General features: G+C 41.8%; 1 protein-coding gene across 1 annotated transcript in view; it reads left to right on the top strand.

Moving 5' to 3' along the window:
• Positions 1-12598, top strand: part of LOC149456839 (sodium/glucose cotransporter 4-like) — a 50635-nt gene that overhangs the window by 18342 nt on the left and 19695 nt on the right. Inside the window, exons 7-9 of the mRNA XM_089684360.1 lie at positions 26-231; positions 3272-3407; positions 5415-5522. Coding sequence (XP_089540486.1) covers positions 26-231; positions 3272-3407; positions 5415-5522 — 450 coding nt within the window. The remainder of the gene's footprint in view (positions 1-25; positions 232-3271; positions 3408-5414; positions 5523-12598) is intronic.

The raw sequence follows: 12598 nt of genomic DNA on the forward strand, positions 1-12598 counted from the left end.
TTTTTTTTTTATTATTTTTTTTTAGCTTTTCACAAGGTTGGCTGGTACCCAGGTCTGGAGATGAAATATATGGAAGCCATACCTCAAGTGATCATCCCTAACACAACATGTCATTTGCCCCGCAATGATGCCTTCCATATATTACGTGACCCGATCACTGGCGACCTGCCCTGGCCTGGCCTTATATTTGGTGTGACCACCTTATCCTTATTTGCTTGGTGTAATGATCAGGTAAACTAACCCATGGACTCCACCAATATTGTACTGTACTTAGAAGGCCTGATTTGGCCCCTTTGCTTGCCTTTATCTGGCCCTTGGGGCACCCTTCCTCCCACAGACACCGGTGAAGTGGCACTCTTCCTCCCACAGACACCAGTGAAGGGGCACTAATCCTCCCTGGAATACCAACAATGGGAGATTATTCCTCCCACTAGAACCAAGGATGGGGCATTGTTTACTCCAATTGACACTGGGGCATTTAAACTCCCAAAGGCCACAGTCCGACCCCACTAAAGCCTGATGGACCTTAAACCGGCCCTTTGTTTAGAAAGCTTGAAGACTGCTTTAGAGTTTACTCAGAATGGTGCAAAAAACAAACATCCTTTGAACACCAGTTCTGCAGATGAAAACTTTATAAGCGTGCAACTTAACCCACTGTTTTTAATGTGAATTGTTAGGCAGGGTCAATTTATTTTGCAGGCTAGCTGGTAAGTGTGCTGGGAAATATACTGCTTGTGTTAGGAGTGGTCAGCGGAAAATAGCCAGCCTGGTTGAAGCTGACAGGCTATAGTATTTTACAACTGCGGTGAGCAGAAGATCCTCTCAGAATACACAGTGCATCGAACCTTTAAGACATATGGGATTCACCAGCAGAAGATCAAGACATCTGTCAATCAAGAACCAGAACCTGAGACTGCAATGGTCTCAGAATCACAAAAACTGGTCAAATGAAGACTAGCCTGGATGAATCTCAAAGTTTGCTGAGGCGGACAGATTAAGGCCAGTATGAATCTATTGAATCCAATAAAATGCCTTTGGAAAGTGGCAGAACAGGAGATGTACAGCTGACAAATCTGTCATGAAAAAATGTCAACATAAACCATAACCACACAGGGATTTTTTTTTTTTTTTGAGTGGAACCCATGCCATGAAGGATTGAGGCTGTGCAAAATTGTAGTCATACCTAATACTATTATATTGTTTCTAATAAATTGCTTGTTGATTGTATTTTCTTTTATGCGGGTGGGAAGTATGAATAATAACCCTGTCTTTTCTTATGAGAACTGCTCCTATCCTTAAGCTGTTGTGGCCTCCACTGTGAACATACGTGCAGTCAGGTTACATGCATTGCAACAGCATCTGTACTTTGTGCACATAGTGACTCTTTTGTGCACCATCTACTGGTTATTTCAGAAAACATAAGAGAAAAGAATGAGACAACATAGATGTTTGAAACATCTTTATTAGGTACACCTGTTACGTAGCTGCATGGTTAGTATGGCTGAAAAAAGATTTATAGATTTTTATATGTATATGTTAGGTCCGTATATATTGGGACAATATATTGGGACACAGGCACAATTTTTTAGTTTTTTTCAGGTATTTCCCAAAACATATTCAAGCTATAGTCCTATAATGGATATGGGCTGAAAGTGCACACTCTCAGGTTTAATTTGAGGGTATGTACATCCAAATTTTAGAAGGCAGGGTTTAGGACTTACAGCTCTTAAGAGTAGCCATCCCCCGTTTTTCAAGGGACCAAATGTAACTGGACAATTTAATCAAAGGCTGTTTCATGGCCAGGTGTTTGCTATTCCTTTTATGATTTCTTCATCAATAAAGCAGGTAAAAGGTCTGGAGTTGATTCTAAGTGTAGTATTTGCATTTGTAATCTATTGGTGAACCTACATCATGCGTGCAAAGGAGCTGTCCATGCAAGTGAAACAGGCCATTGTAAAGTTTCAAAAACAAAACAAATCCATCAGAGAGATAGCAGCAACATTAGGAGTGGCCAAATCAAAAGTTAGGTACATTCTGAGGAAAGAAGAACGCACTGGTGAGCTCAGTAACATAAAAAGGCATGGACATCCATGGAAGACAACAGTGATGGATGATCGCAGGATCCTCTCTATGGTAAAGAAAAACCCATTCACAACATCCAGACAAGTGAAGGACACTCTCCAGGAGGTGGGCATATCATTGCCAAAGTCTGCAATCAAGAGAAGACTTCACAAGAGCAAATACAGGAGGGTTCACCACAAGGTGCAAACCATTCATAAGCTTGAAGAATAGAAAATCCAGATTAGACTTTGCCAAAAAAAAATCTTCAAAAAGCCAGACCAGTTCTGGAAAAGCATTCTTTGGATGGCTGAAACTAAGATTAATCTGTACCAGAATGATGGGAAGAAAAGTGTGAAGTAGGCTTGGAACAGCTCATGATCTAAAGCACAGAACATCATCTGTAAAACATGGTGGAGGCAGTGTGATAGCATGGCCATGAATGGCTTCCAGTGGCACTGGGTCATTGGTGTTTATTGATGATGTGACAGAAGAGAGAAGCAGCCGGATGAATTCTGCAGTGTTTAGAGATATACTGTCAGCCCAGATTCAGCCAAATCAGCAAAGTTGTTTGGACGGCGCTTCACAGTACACATGGACAATGATCCAAAACACACTGCAAAAGCAACCCAAGAGCCTTTGAAGGAAAAGAAGTGGAATGTTCTGCAATATCCAAGTCAATCACCTGATCTCAACCCAATTGAGCATGCATTTCACTTGCTGAAGGAAAAACTAAAGGCAGAAAGACCACCGAACCAAGAGCAACTGAAGACAGCTGCAGTTGGAGCCTGGCAAAGCATCAGAAAGGAGGAAACCCAGACTTTGGTAATGTCCATGGGTTCCAGACTTCAGGCAGTCATTGCCAGTAAAGGATTCTCAACAAAATATTGAAAATGAATATAAATCATAAATAAAATGTTCATTTGTCCAATTACATTTGAGCTCCTGAAAATGGAGGGACTGTGTATAAAAATGGTTGCAGTTCCTAAAATGTGTACTTGATATTTATGTTCAACCCCTTGAATTCAAGCTGAAAGTCTGCAATTCAAATTCATTTGGATTGTTTAATTTTAAATTTATTCTGGTGGCATACAGAACCAAAAGTATTTAAATTGTGCCTGTGTCCAAATATATATGGAACTAACTGTGTATGTGTATGTACACAAATATCAGTTTTGAGTGAAGTAATGACTTTTCTTTAATTTTCTCCTAGATTATGGTGCAGAGATCTCTGTCAGCTAAGAACCTCTCCCATGCCAAAGGAGGATCCATTCTTGCCGGTTACTTGAAGCTGTTGCCTATGTTCTTTGTTGTAATGCCAGGCATGATTAGCAGGGCCCTATATCCAGGTATACGTTTAACTGACCTATTTGTTTGAATTGGCGTTTTAAGCCCAACCCTGACTTGTCAAACCACACCAGTTCCCATCAAAAGTACTGTGATTCTCAACAATATTATATGTCTTCTATATAATGGACATTTATAAGTTCTACAGTAGTAGTGACATTGCTAAGCACCTCCCTTTATCAATGGCTCAAGACGAGCAGGTTTTGTAGGTACTCCTGTCTTATAAATATGCAATTCTTCATTACCATGTTGTACCATCTAGCATTATGTACGTGTATGAACCCCTCTAAAGAAATCCTATTCACTTAGTGGAACAACTGGAATGGTATGCTGCTGTGTGATTCATAACATGATGAACAGTGGCTTGTTCTATTGATGGCACCTCCTAATAAGGAAAAAACACTGATCTGATCAAGATAAACTATCTTCTTGCTCACATGCAGAAAGAGCTTTGAAAAGAGAGAAATAGGCATTAAAATAAAAGCTCACCTACACTGCAGGCAGATAGGCACCTAGTTCCCATGCTGTGCCTGTTACCAGGGGCTCTTCATTGAAGTGAATGAGACCGTAGTGTCCTATTCCACCAGACTCTGCAGGACACCTACATTTTGAATTCTAGGCAAACCGCTAAATAACAAAAACTGAAACATTTTATATGGGAACTGTGTTTACAACAAAGAGATGTGATACAGAATTCATTTCTGCCCTCTGCAGCCGAACAGTAAAGTTCAGTCCCAAACTGCCCACAACTTGTTGATTTGACAATGAGTCCTCATGCACACGGGACCAGAGGTGTATTTACCACAAGGCAAACAAGGTACTTGCCTAGGGCGGCATTTTTCAGGGGGGCAGCACTTACCCACAGAAGAAGGGAGGAAAGAAGGGACACGCGCACCATGAGAACCAGGTGGGATCTGAGAGAGGTTGCGGGCTGCTTGATGATGTATGTACAGGCTGGCTCTTGTTCCCAGGGATGTCCGGAGCTGTGGAGATCAGTGTCTCTGTATCGCCGGAGGGTGGGGGGTAGTGGAAGACTCTCCCAGGTGGGAGGCAGGGGTGTTGTTGGCCAATGTCATTATCTCTCCATGGGAGGGGGAAGGGGAGGTTGTGTTGGTCGCTGTCCATGGGGGCAGACTATTTTTGTGTTGCCTAGGGCAGCACAAAACCTAAATACACGACTGCACGGGACGTTTTGATAATGTTGGTAACGTTAGCTGTGTAAAATTACGTTAAAAACGTGAGTTTTTTAGCGTTTTGTGGCATTTTCCCGCGTTTTTCCACATTTGTGTTCTTTAGCGTTTTTTTTATAGAAAAAATAACAAACCTGTCTATACTTACCTACTCTGTGCAGTGGTTTTGCACAGAGCAGCCCGGATCCTTTTCTCTGGTCCCCCATCAGCGCTCCTGGCCCCTCCCTCAGCTTGCTATGGGGGCACCCACTGCTCCATGTGTCTGTTCACATACGGAGCTGTGGCTTGGTCCCGCCCCCTCTCTCTTCATTAGTTCACTGACTGTGATTGACAGCAGTGGGAGTCAATGGCTCCCGCTTCTGTCTCAGCCAATCAGGATAGGGAGTCCCAGGATAGCTGAGACTCCAGTGCACATCGCTGGATGGAGAGGGGAATTAGGGGAGCTAGGGGAGATGCTGCACAGAAAAGGTTTTTCACCTTCATGCATAGAATGCCTTTAGAACCACTTTAACTACAGTTGTTCTCATGCCCTGCCCGATGAGGCTGTGCTGTGTGGCTGAGCTTTGTAAATCTCAGGACTGGGTGGACAGAAATATAATAAAATGGCTCCCATATTGGTATTTCATTTGAATATTTAGTTGTCTGAATGTCAATCACCTGTAATGCGAAGTAAAAGAAGACTGAAATCACAGGCTCTGCCAACACATCTAAATTAAACCTTTTAAATCCATTATTGTGGATCTTTTCATTGTCAATGGATTAAATAAATCTATAGATGAACTGGAAATGTCTTTAAAATGATGACTCTTTTTTTCCTAGATGAAATTGGTTGTGTGGACCCGGCAGAATGTATGAAGTACTGCGGTTCTGAAATGGGCTGTGCAAACATTGCCTATCCCAAGCTGGTGATTACACTCCTGCCTGTAGGTAAGATGGCTCCACTCGGAGCAGATGTTGGGTGTTAGATATGCAATCTTTCGGAAATGCTATATTTTAATGGCAGTCATAGGCCAGTGCTTACAGCAGCAAGGCAGAGAGGGCAGCACCAAGTCTTAAAGTGTTATTAAACTCCTGACCCTGCATTCACTATATCTCGTCTCCCACCGTACACACAACATGGAAATGCAATTATTTGCATTTAACTGCTAAATACCTTTTCCAATCAGCAGAATATGGCAGTCTTGTGAATTTTATCAGTGTCCAACAGAGCACTAGTTAAAGCTTGCAGGAGGAGTTTTCTTTCTGCTCTAGGAGGATGCAAAACCCCTGACCAAATGTCTGTCTGACCTTTTCTGAGCTGGCGTGGCCAGCAGGCCCCTGTGCCCTACCTGGAAAGTAATCTGTGAGCAGGCTGGAGATTCTCTATTAACATGCTATTGGAACGAACGCATAAAGGGCTTATGTACGTTGCTGTGTTTTAATGCATACGTTCCAACACACTACAATGCCTGTGTACTGGTTCGCCTTAATAAAAATAGCATCTGTGCCGAAATCAGTGCTGCAGTGCTTTTTCTGCATTTTAGTACATTGGGAGGCTCATAGAGCTCAGTGACTGCACATCAAAATGCATATAACATGCGCTGGTAGTAGGTATTAAGAAGCCTTGGCCAACAGCTATTAAAGTGTTACCGAACCCAGGACCCTGCATTCACTATATCTGATCTACCACAGTACACAGAACATGGAAGTGCAATTATTTTAGTAAATATAAACTGCTAAATACCTTTTCTCATCAGACATTAGAGCTGTCTTGTGGCTTCTATCAGTGTTCAGCCAAGCACTAGCTAAAGCTTGTAGGTTGGGTCTTCTTTCTGCTCTAGGAGGATGCAAAACCCCTGACCTCTGTCTGGACAGTGCTGATTGGCTGTATACTGATCACATGCACTCTCCCAAGAAAAAAAAAACCTTTCTAGCAATACATACTGTGCAGAATGGCTACGGTTCAGTCTGTCTTATCAGGAGATAAGACGTGGACAGTAGAAGATGGGGAAGATCAGAGAAGACAGGATCAAACAGTCTTTTTACACAACGCAGAGGATTAACCCCTTAGGTTCCACAGTGAGTATAAGCAGCGTGCTTTACTGCATGGTTTAGTAACACTATAACATTTACAAAGTGTGATCATTTTTATCTAATTTTGTTTTTCCTATGTGCCTTCCATGTGTGTCTTGAATCTGCAAGAGAATTGTAGGGGGTGGAGGGGATGCAGTGAATGTTGTCTGGATTCAAAAAACTCCCAACAGTTTAGTAAAGCATAAAACCATCAAAGGAACTTGTCAGGATACGGGCGCTGCTGTTGCTGATTCGTTTCGAGGATGCCCTGGGCAGTCATCCTGTTTCTGGCTATGTGTAACTCACTGACCATTAATAAACATGTTAGACGTCTAATACTGTATCTACACATGTGCTTGTTCCCTATGAATGACTTGCAGTGTCCTAAAGCAAGGATAAAGATAACAACATCCTGACTTCTCTTTCCTTTTGTAGATTGATGGCTTCACCTCTTTCCCAGTTCATCAGGAAAAGGGAACCCAATCTGTGCCTAATCTTGTGCACCAGCCCTCACATTTGTGACAGTTTTTTTTCTCTGTGCTACTAATATTCATAAGACATGCAGGGCGATGCACGTGTATTCCATGCAGTCCCATTGGGGTGGCCATTTCATCCTTTTAAAACCGAACACATAATAATTACACGGGTTCTGTGGCTGATTACGGCAGTAATTAAACTTGGTGTCTTATAAACTTGGTGTCTGCATTACATTTGCCCCAGAACCTGTGTAATTAATGTGTGCTCGTGTGTTTTTTTTTTTTTTTTTTTTTCAAATTCTTTATTTATGTAGACAGCACCACACTCACAAAACAGTGCAAAACATCTCCAGTATATACGTCAGAAGAAAAGGGGTAACACAATGCAATAACCAGCCAGCAGTAATACAAAAAGTAAACAATCGACAGTCAATAGTTTGGGGGGGGGGGCAAACTAACTGCAGCTATGAGTGTTGGGGTCTGTCCATTTTTATAGAAAGTGTATATAAAGGAATAAGGAACAGAATGGAGTCGGAAACAAAAAGCTGGAAAAGAGACAAGGGGGGGGGGGAGAGAAGAAAAAAAGGGGGCGGGGTTGGGGGAGGAAGAGGGAAAGGATGGGTACGGGATACCGGAGAAGGAAGGGAAGTCCAGCCTCCAAGGGTAAATTAATTCAGTCCAGAGAGGAGGAAACTATGTGTTCGGTTTTAAAGGGATGAGGTGGCCATCCTAAGTAACATTCAAGTCAGTTGGGACGCAGCGGCTGGGACTGCCCGCATGGGGATGCAGGAAACACCTCACATAGGGTTGCCACCTCATTCTTTTAACCCTTCCACTACAGAGTCGTTTTTGCATTTTTTGCACACAAGTTTTAAAAAATCCTTTTAGGCCTGAATATTACACAAAACATTATATATTTTCTGAAAGCAGACACTTTAGAGAATAAAATCGTGGTAGTTTTAAATTTTATATGCCACACGATATTGCAGCAAAGGTCTAGGAAATGCTAAATTTCAGTAAAACACCCACTAAAGTGAATTTTAACTTTAGCAAACAGACACAATAAATTACCCAAGTTTTTGGTAGAATAAAAAAGATGAGGCATTGTATATCTTTATTCAAATAGGTTAAAGTCTTGTGTATGTAGAAAGGACAATCCTCTCCTCAATACTGTTAGACGGTCAATTGTTAATGACATCTTAGGTTGGATACTTGCAAATCACTTTCCTGGGTAGTGTTCACGTCAGCCGGGCCTGTCATTTCTTCCCTCTCTTGGTGCCTGTGTATCCCCACTCCTCCCAATTTCTCAATTGCTGGGTGGAATAACCTAAAAAATTCCCACGATTTCTTCTAGGTGGTCTCGAAAAACATCTTCTACCTCATCCCCTCCTAGGGGCATAGTTGTATTCAGTTCTACTGTCACTTGAGTCACTCAGTCTTTCACTGCCATCATCATCAAAGCTACCAGAGTCCCTAAATGTGTCTGACTCTGGTCTCATAGATGTCCTAGAGGAGGTTATATATTTGCATGTCCATGAGTAGACTCTATCATTGACGAAATCCTCAGTCGCTTACAAATTTCCTATTTTTTTAGTTTTTATTGTCTCTTTATGTGCCTCTACTCGTTTTTGTAACCTTTCCTCTAATCTCTTGAAGTCAGTGTGATCTTTAAAGTTAAGGATGTTGCTTTGTTCCTCCTTAAATTGTTTATTTAGTTCACTAAATTGAGTTTTTGGAAAATCAAGGAGGTGCTGCATCATCCTTAACATATTCTCTGTCTGAAGGATATCCCAACCAGGGGCGGGCTGACCATTTGGAAACTCGGGCACTGCCCGAGGGCCCGGGGTCAGTAGGGGGCCCCATGAGTTGTCAGTCCGCCCCTGATCCCAACCCTGCATAAATTCTACATTTTTCTGTATGTGAGTGTGGTTTAATCATGATTCTAAGGCCCCTAACTGTGATCCTTTTTCTTAATGTACATCTCGAGACTAGCTACCTCCCACCAACATCTTGCGTGTTTCTTATAGACTCTGGCCATTTGCCTCATGTATATTTGTTTCTTTGCATGTAGTAGGTATCTCATTAGAGAATACCTCACTGGCTTCCAGGGAGAGTGAATCAAAATCAGTCTCCTTTTCAAGAAAACCAGCTCATGACCTATTTGACCTAGGCTAGAGGTCAAAATCTCAAATGAAGGCTATATAAATCAACTGTTGAACTAAGCACTAATTGTAAATCATCATCTTTGGCAAATAACAAATCTATACTGACCGAGGGTACATGTCCCTACGCACCATCTGGCCAATTGATGCATCTTGATAGACTCTGTACTGTATCTTCTCTAACCTTTCCAGTCCCCTATTATAAGCCATGTTCTTTTGAAATGCTTTACATCCGGGGTGTATCATGAAATCAGTGGACCCGTGTGCAATATTAAAAATGGGCACCAGGCAATGATAAAGAAGAAAATGTGGCTCTAAAAAGTGGGTGTGGTTTAAATGGTGCTTTTAAAATGAGTGTGGCTTAAAATGGGGTTTGGTTAAATAATGTCTGAGATGACTTACATCCACACAGAATGTAATGTTAAATAGGGAATGTACAGCGTGAAATGTATGACAGTGGGTAGTATGTACAGGGAGAGGAGTGCGGAGTGTATGGCGGTGGGTAGTATATGCAGGATGGTGTCATTAGGGCAGTGGCTGGTGTCAGTAGTACTTTATTTTTATTATTTATTTTTACAATTTGTATTTTTTTTTACAATTTAATGTTTTATTATTTTTATCATTTTTCAAAATGCTTTTGGGTGGCAAGTGGATGGTGTCAGTAGAGCAATGAAGTGGGTGTCAGAATTTCTTTTTTTTTTTTTTATTTAATTTTTTAAAGTTTTTTTGCAATTTTTTTATTTTCAGATTTTTTTTTTCACAATGATTTTCTGGGGGCAGTGGACAGTGTCAGTTGGGAGAGAACAGGGACTGGATGAATAAACAGAACCTGTACCCCCTTATATCATGTGTCCCTATCACAGTTCCCCTTACATCAGATGTCCTCACATGGGACCAACTACTACCAAAGGCTAATGACACAAAACTAAACGTCTTTGGCTGCACTCATGAATGCTATTGCTGGAGGACAAAATAGGAAAGAGAAGGAGAGGAGGGAGAGAGATTTGGAGGAAAGAAGGATGAAAGGAAGATAGGATGAAAGAAAGGAGGGGAAGAAGGTTGGACTTACATGGCTAGCCCCTGGCTTACTGGCTCAGTCAGCAGCATTACAGAGCTATTGGCTGCTTTCTATATAATTTCCCACAGGGGAAGGCATAGCAGATCCAGCCTCTCTCTCTCTCCTATTGGTGCAGAGGATGGGGGATGATCGGTGCAGTGGTGGGGGCAGTGGCAAGCACCAATCTCTCTGTATGGCTTTCAATGAAGCATCTGGAAGTGGTGGGAGGGAGAGGAGATCTGCTTTCAGCTGCTTCATTGAAAGCCATACAGGGAGATTGGTGCTTGTCACTGCACTGATCATCCCCAACTTTGCTCCTGATAATCTCATCCATGGGTGCAGGGTGTTCACACCACATTGGGCCCCTCCAGTTGACACCCTGCACCCATGGATGATACGCCGCTGTTTTACATGCACCCTTTAGAAACTTCAGACCAGATATTTTAGATGAACAAAGTCCTTTTATGGAAGTAGTTAAAGGCAACAGACAGTTCTTCAAGACATCTTCCACACACTTTCCTGTGCAAAGTTCTCTAGTGCCACGAGGTAGTGATACCTTAGATAAATGGCAAGGTCTATAAAACCATCCTTTTTAAGGCAAGACTCTATTTGGGCAGTAAATCCACAAGAGATAGTAATCATCCTTAAGAAGGGTCCATCACAAGGCAGCATACAAACAATACGAACAGGCTCCAAACCCCACTGGGAACCCTAACTGGGCTCGCCAAAGGAGCGCTCAAACTGACTGCATAATTGCTACATCTTGGCAATCTTTCACTAACCAAAGACCCCATTGGGGCTAATGAGCCCCTGTTTATGTGGTATGACCTGCAGGGAGTGGTAACCTTCTGAAAAAGAGTGGGAAAACCTGTCCAGCAGTGTTATCCCTTCCATCTCAAATCCACTAACTCAGCAGGTCAAATAAGGACAACAGTTGCAACAAAATACATTGTAACATAGTCTGTGCACATAAACATAGTTGACCTGAGTAACTCCAGAGCTTGCACACAGCAGAAGAAAAACTTTAAACTCTTTGGAATCACCTGCTTACAGGCAGATCACTGTAAAATGTGCCAAATGTGTTATTTTATATTACTCATGTTTTTACGATTGGTAAATAAAATTAAACTTTGATTAACCTTCGTAAAAGTCAATCAAACTTCATTGCATTGCATTATTATCTAATCTTTTACTAATTGTATCTTTGAGGTCAAGGGCTTGATACAGCAAAGGTATCCGAAGATAGATAGCTAGGTTGTTGGTTGCAAAATTCTCATGTTGCCTGTTTTGGAATTAAATACCTCATTCACCACATTGGTGTCCCTTTATGACACACAGAATAGCTGCGATTCAACAGATCTCAGCTATTCTCTGGTCATTCACAGTTTGACACTCAGGAGATCATGTCAGCCCTTCTCTGGAGACCTGTGTTCTCCCTCCAGATTCTCCAGCCCAGAGCTGGAGAATCAGAGGGACCGCAAACTAAGCAGAGATAATTTACCTCTGTTTAGTAAACTGATCTTTTACTGTAATCTCGCGAGATTATAGTAAAATGAGCCGTTTTTCAGAGTTTGTAGACCGTTCTCCAGCGTTTGGAGACCGTTCTCCCTTAGTTCTGATAACTGCTTCATAAACTGCATTCACAGGAGAACTGTGTCCTCAGAGAATGCCGGAGAACTGAGCAGCGATCTATTACCGCTGGTTCACAAACGGACACCATAGTCTTTACCTAAAACAGATCTCTGGTCAGCTTGTAAAATTGCCCTTTGGGAGCTCCCCACTTGTATAGTAAGGCTTTAATGATCTTTGTTCGGTCTAGAGGGCTATACCAGAGAAACATACAACATGTATGTACCTTATCCTTTGCTGCTCTGGCAGAGAGCTATTGCTGACCTTTTCTTCTACTGCCCATGCTAGCTCCCTGACGTCCACTTTGATGCTTGAGGTTTAATTTTACAACTCCATGGCCTGGAACAAGTATATAAATGAAGAGGGTTTTTTTTACTGTCATTTGCTCAATGCGTATTCCAGATTGATTCCTAATGAGACCAGACACTGATAAACCGCATTTTTAAAAGGTGGTCAACCATTAGTAACCCCATATTTTCCTTTTTTCTAAATGCATGTTTAATAATAAAAATATACAGGTAGATTTATAGATCTGTACAATGCTTTTTTTCAGTCTGGATCTGTACTGTGGTGATCATTTACTGGAGTGATCATTTACTAATTGTGAGAACTTTACAATCACGGTTA

This window comes from Staurois parvus, unplaced genomic scaffold, assembly GCF_062004578.1.
Source record: "Staurois parvus isolate SC_StPar_1 unplaced genomic scaffold, SC_StPar_1.0 ptg000347l, whole genome shotgun sequence".
Lineage (NCBI taxonomy): Eukaryota > Metazoa > Chordata > Amphibia > Anura > Ranidae > Staurois > Staurois parvus.